At 43.7% G+C, this 6,238-nt stretch overlaps 1 protein-coding gene across 1 annotated transcript in view; it reads right to left on the bottom strand.

Moving 5' to 3' along the window:
* Positions 1–4,807: 4,807 nt before the first annotated feature.
* Positions 4,808–6,238, bottom strand: part of LOC119444774 (glutathione S-transferase D1-like) — an 11,872-nt gene continuing 10,441 nt past the window's right edge. Inside the window, exon 4 of the mRNA XM_037709121.2 lies at positions 4,808–4,861. Within this exon, the coding sequence (XP_037565049.1) occupies positions 4,808–4,861 (54 nt within the window). The remainder of the gene's footprint in view (positions 4,862–6,238) is intronic.

Below are 6,238 nucleotides of genomic sequence, written 5' to 3'. Positions count from 1 at the left end.
TACAGGTGCTTACCTCTAACAATGCTTCAAATAAAAATAAAATTACACAAAAACAACAAAAGTGTATAGCTGCTTAGGGTGGAAACATGGCAATCGCGCACTGCGAGAGGTTTGTTTCACATCATTAAGTGAAATCGAGCATAGGCCTCCACGCAAGCAGAGGAAATGGAAAGCACTAAACCGGATCCATAAAAAAACTAAATGTTTTGGAGTATGGTTTGGCCCTGGTCACAGGCATAGCTCTGTAGCCTCATAGTTGAGAACTTTTGAACCAGAAAGTCTGCTTACGATTTGCGAAAGATAATAGTTGCTACAACTCCACAAAGCCAATCATTAAATTGGCTTGTTTCTGGCTGGTGCTCTTGTGATCGAGTACTGGCCCCGAACACATGTTTATCGTCGTACTCAGGTCATTCTACCAGCCAGACATTTATGACATGCGTGCGCTGTGGGCGTCATCTTCATGAGACAGTGCCGCCATCTAACAAGTCTGGCCAGTTTCAGCCACCATGCTGGGCTGCAACGGCGCTTCGCTGTGCGAGAAAAGCTGTTTGCTGCGCTGCACAAATGCTTCTTTTCCACCCTTGTTTTGTATTATTTTTGTGTTGCACGCTTGGGGATTGTCTTGTTAAACAATATTAAGCTGTATATCGTCACCTAAGGCGAAATGCTTTTGGCTAATACTTTCGCTTAGTAGGGCATCCGCTGTGCAACAGAATTTTGCGCCGCAGTATCTTGCTGTCTCGCTGCAACAGATACAGCATGCGAATTATTCGAAAGCTACGTTGTGTGCAGCGTGAGATAGATGCAAATACGAGTTTCATTCGTGGGCGTGCCAGCATTTTGATATATAGTAAAATCTGTTAAAACGGAACTCACAGGGATAGAATAAAGTGTCTCCTTTACTCGTAGGAGTTCCGTATAGATGAAGGGCATAAAAATTAGCAATGATTTATTGAAAAGTGCCGAAGTTTTTTTTTTTTTTTTTACTGATCTGAAAAAAGAAAACTCTTTATGTTGCTCTACTTCGAATATCACATCTCTTCTTTTAAGAAAGGTATGTGTTCGGGTGCGAAAGGCTACCCAAGAATTTCCGGCACCTCTCGCGTTTAAATTAGTGCTCCCGACTTTCACCTCAATCTCTTTCTTTGGTCCAAAACAATTACTCGCACAGGAACAGCAACACCTAAGACATTGTCACTGGTCATGATCAAGAACGTCTATACAACATTATCTTCAACGCTCTCCTAAGACCAGAAAACACAGGCATCAGCTAGAGTCTCGTATTCTTGTTGCGTTTACGGAGCAGGTGCGGCAACCACACTTGTCTTTCGTCTCGACAGTGCTGTCTTTCTGCTAAGCCATCACGTCTTGCCCTCATGGCGCAAACACTTCTGAAACACTGATGCCTTAATTTGCCTCTAATTTCCAGCAACTGTCTCACAGATTGAATTTTTTAATGCAAATGGCATTCTTGGCATTGTCCCAGGCCAACTTTTCCCTGGTTGTCTAGCTATCTAGCTGTTTAGCTCTTTGATGACGGGACGTATAAACCACCTCCAAAATATTAATTTTTTATTCATATGTGCAATACACATCGAGAATAACCATAACTTAGGAAATATAGTATTTTTTTCAAAACTTCCTCAGCAAAAGCGGCAACCCCAATCAGAAAACTGGGAGTCGTCTTCAAACCAAGCCGCCTAATTAGGGCTTCGTTTGGAATTTGTACACACAGCTCTCGTCGTATGTGAAACGCAGGTGTAAATTTTATTCAATTTACATCCGATGTGCTACACCATGCTAGCCGGATATCGGGCATCGGTCTGTCTCCTCTGACCTCGCTTTCAAGACATTTAACAGCGGATATGTTTAAGCGCTTGGTTACGCCACATATTGCGAACTAAAACAGCTCCCGGAGAAGACGTCACTGCGCGTTGCCTAGCAGCCACGTGCTTCGCCTCCTCTCCGTACCGTGTACATGGGACGTTAAGGAAAGAGAAGGAGAACATGGCCGCAGCGCACTATGCTCGAGACAACCCCAGCAATTCCGGACATCGCCTTTAGTTCACAGCTTTTACACCACGTGGCGTACGGACCTTTAAGATTCGAAATTCGCGCGATGACGCACGAAGTGTACTGGACGATCACAGAATACACGTTTTAACAATAAAATAAAAAATAAAAAAAGGACCACGCCAACAGCTTTCACCGTCGAGCATGGGCGAGCGCGAGTCAGGAATGGCTTATCTGATAACCGCCGCGCGTATAAGACGAGCGGCCAGCTAGTCTAGTGTGAATCAGCAGTTTTGTCGCTATTGATAGGCGTTTAGAGGCTCAGCCCCGCTTCGAGAAAGCGGGTGCAGAATCTTGGAAGAGCGGCTCTTGGTAAGCGACGGGTGTAAATGCAGAAAATCATCTGTATCTGGTCAGTGTTCAAAGACCTGTTTCACTGCACAATGGCATAGCCAGGAATTTTGGTCGGAGAGGGGCTCCTCCTTATAGAATTTGTCGAGGGATCAAATGCATCAATAATAACTGCATTGCCATTGCCAATGTCATTGTATATGAAAGGATGCAAACGAACTATATACTGAATGCTAATTAACTGTCAAGTAAAATATGTATTTTTTCACAAAAGCATATATTCGTATGTCCCAAAAATTGTGGCATAAATAACTGATATCAATGCTTCGGCGTTTTTTTTTGTCTATTTATTAAGTAAAGAAAATATCACACGAACTTTAGAACTAAAACAGTTCGAAACCAGCAAAGCAGTGCATACAGCTGGTGTGAAAAACGTAAATGCCATGAAAAGAACAAGTTGAGCACACATATTTTGATAAATCTTTGACGTTCAAGAACCTTGTTTACTTTTTTGTACAGTCGCGAGCAGAAGTTTGCAGTCCATGGCATCAGCAAAAAATTTAAATATATTCAAGCGCAGTTGCGCGGCCCCGAATTGGCTTAATACGTTGTATTGGTCCAACACGCGCACGTAGGCTTGCGCTCTTGATTTCAGCCGGAATGCCTAGGCTGCGAAGGAAAAAAAATAAAATCGTGGCAACAGAGAGAATCGGACTTTCTGTACCGACGTGGGAGCGACCCGCTACGTGCTGACGCGCGTTCCGAGGGACCGTAATAAAGTTTTATCATACCATCATACCATACCTTTGATCCACAAACTTTTGCTCGTGACTGTAGATATGCAACGGCCAGGGAGAAACCTCAATGACGCTGTCCTTCGTTGCAATAGATTGCGCATGAGCAGTTGTTACCGGTCGTGTATTGTAATTACACCGATAATATAGTCGCAACAGTGAGTACACATAAGAAGCAGGAGTTCTGCAAGATGTGCATTAGAAATGCGAAAATAGAATGGAATATACAAGTGCCAAGTTACAAGTTGATAAAGGGCACAAAAGTGTCACTGGTAACAAAATGCACTGTTTGTACACACAAAGCCTCGCAACAAGATGTTTAAATATATGTATTTAAACATGTATTTCTGGGGACCAATACCAATAAAACATATATTTCTGGGGACCAGTATCCAATAAATCCACGAATTTAAGCAAACGTCACTGTATGTGATGCGGCAAACGAGACAAATAGACATGTTGCGCAGTCACACATAGTAGTAGCTTTACGCCTAGAAAGACAGACGATCCAGGCAAGAACAAAACTACGATCGCAGAAATCGTGATATGTTCCGGAAGGACCGCCTGTTGGGCTAGTTGGTCTAACATAGTTACTTTCAGTCTGGCAGGACAGTTTGGTTCTCCTAGAAGCTGACAAGGAAAGTGGATTTGTTGTGATGCCCAAAGGCACGTTCAATGAAAAAGCCCAAGCGGCAGTGGACAAGAACTTTGTGGCTGTTTAGAAAAGTGCCGTGAGGGTTAATACTAAGTTCATCAAATTTTGTAAGGGCGTCGAATTGAATGCTCTTGCTAGTGCTATTAGAAATAGTAAGGGGAACAGTCTGAAGGTTTTCTTTTCTGCAAAAACACAGAAGGTAGATGTCCCTTTCAGAAGAATGTTAGTCAGTTTTTACTGAAGAGCCTTAAGTGACTCATGGTTGTTGATCCTTTCCGCGTGAGGAAATCTGAAGAAGTCACTGAATATGTGAAACACAACGAGAGTATAGATTATGGCTTGTCTGTCGACGTTGAGGACTTGTTTTATTCAGTACCTCAAGATAAGCTTTTAGTTGCTGTTAGGAAGTGCATTGAACACAGTGGCGAATGCGATATCCAAAACTCTGCTTGCTTGTCGGTTCATAATTTAACGCTTTTAGACTTTTATCTTAGTGTAACATTTAGTGTTTTTAACGAGCAGCCTTTTCTGCAACGTAGAGGAGTGTCTATTGGGTCATGCGTGGCTCCGATTATATGCGACATATCTTTAGCTGATATTGACAGTGCGCTTGATTTGGCTTATAATGGAGGGAAGGTATTCAAAGTGTTTCGGTACGTCGATGACTTTTTCATTCTTTTAAAGAAAGAGGACGGCGTCACTGCCCCTGGGAGTATTTTTATATGTTTTTATTCAAGCTGGGCGGGGTTTGAGTTTCACTCATGAATTTCTTGGAACTGAGGGGTTACAATTCCTGGATCTCAGGCTAAAATTTAGTGTAGGCCATGTTTCCTGAGAGTACCTCCCACGGGTTAAGAAGTGTCTCCTGGCTTTTGACTCTGCCCACTCTAAAGTAGTAAAAAGGGGCATCGCATTAGAAAGTCTGGATGCTGCGCTCCGTAAGCCATGCCCGCATTCAATGCAGCATAGCTTTGACAATCAGATTGGTCGCCTATTCACAACGGGATTCCCTGAGCTGCTTGTTGTTGTGGTGGCCGAGTCTATCCTGCAGAGGGTAAAGAACAGAGCTGGAGCAGAAAGGGCTGAGACCCAGCGATGGATGGCGAGACCCGTATACATGCCTTATATGCATCAGGTCTCGCACAACCTGAAGAAGGTCGCGAACAGGCATCGTATTCCTGTGGTCTTCACGGCTCCTAATAAGCTATCCAGGCTCTGCCCTCTAATTTGCGGTGACAGGAAAGGAGGTTGCCAAACCAGCCATGATAGCCGCTTTGTGGGGTGTGCGACGGGAATGGTATACTTCGTCCCCTTGTTGTGCGGGAAGGTGTACATCGGCCAAACCGAACGGTGCATAAACAACCGGCTCAGGGCGCATGCGCTAAAAGTTAAGAAAAAAGAGGACAAGTATGCACACTTAGTTGCCCACATCATTACGTGTGGTTGCGAGGCACGGTTTTATGAGACCACTATTTTAGGCAAATCAACAAACTACACGGCTCGAGTGGCTCTAGAAGCATTCTACATCCACAAGAACTCAGATATTTGTATAAGCGAAGCGTCAATTCTTTTGCACAGTGCCGAACTGAACTATTTGAACTCTGTTGCCTGAGGCAGATAGTACTGTTAACATTTTTGGATTTCTTTTTATCACCTCGCATGGGAAAGGGGCGTGACACTGGTGCACGTGGTTCACCTTATAAATCGGAGGGTTTGTTGACTGAAATAAACGGTTGGTAGTAGCGCTCGTCCGCGTCTGTCGTGTCTTCGTGTGTGTTGTGCGTACTTTTTTGCGCTATGTCTGAAAGTAACTCGTGATATGTACTTGGGCCATGCGGCGGTCGCGATAGCGCCATATGGGTAGATAATACAGGAATAATGCAGAAATCAGTACGAAATGTGTAATTTAACTGCCTGCAGAGCGGCGACAAGTTTTCTGCACCCAAAATTACGGAAGGCTATTGCTTCGGTTCAAAAAAGAAGTAAAAGCGGGTAGCTAAAAAGGAAAGAAAAGAGCAAACGAAAGTCACAGATGATGCGGCAAGTTAAACTACCCAATATGCGAGTGTGTTTGTTGGGAAACGCCGCGAGGGCCGGGCTTTCAATAAACAAGGTCGGTAAAAAGTGGTTATTGATCTCCTCGTAATTTTCGTTTTCACACGATAATATTGATCATGATGGTAACTGTTTGAATAAACGGCGAAAATTTCTGCGGTTTTATAAGCTCATGAACAGTCATATGTTTTCATAATTACGAGTTTATGGACCTGAAGGAACAGAACTTTTACTTGCATTGGTTTTTGCCGCTTCGCTATCTAAAGGACAAACTTCACTCGGCGGGGAAGTTTAGTGAAGCGGTCAATGACTTCGGACACGTTCATGCCGACGTCTCTGTGGACATATATAAGCGCCTGCCTACACC

Source organism: Dermacentor silvarum, chromosome 3 (assembly GCF_013339745.2).
Source record: "Dermacentor silvarum isolate Dsil-2018 chromosome 3, BIME_Dsil_1.4, whole genome shotgun sequence".
Classification (NCBI taxonomy): Eukaryota; Metazoa; Arthropoda; class Arachnida; order Ixodida; family Ixodidae; genus Dermacentor; species Dermacentor silvarum.
This window is presented reverse-complemented; position numbering and strand designations above follow the sequence as displayed.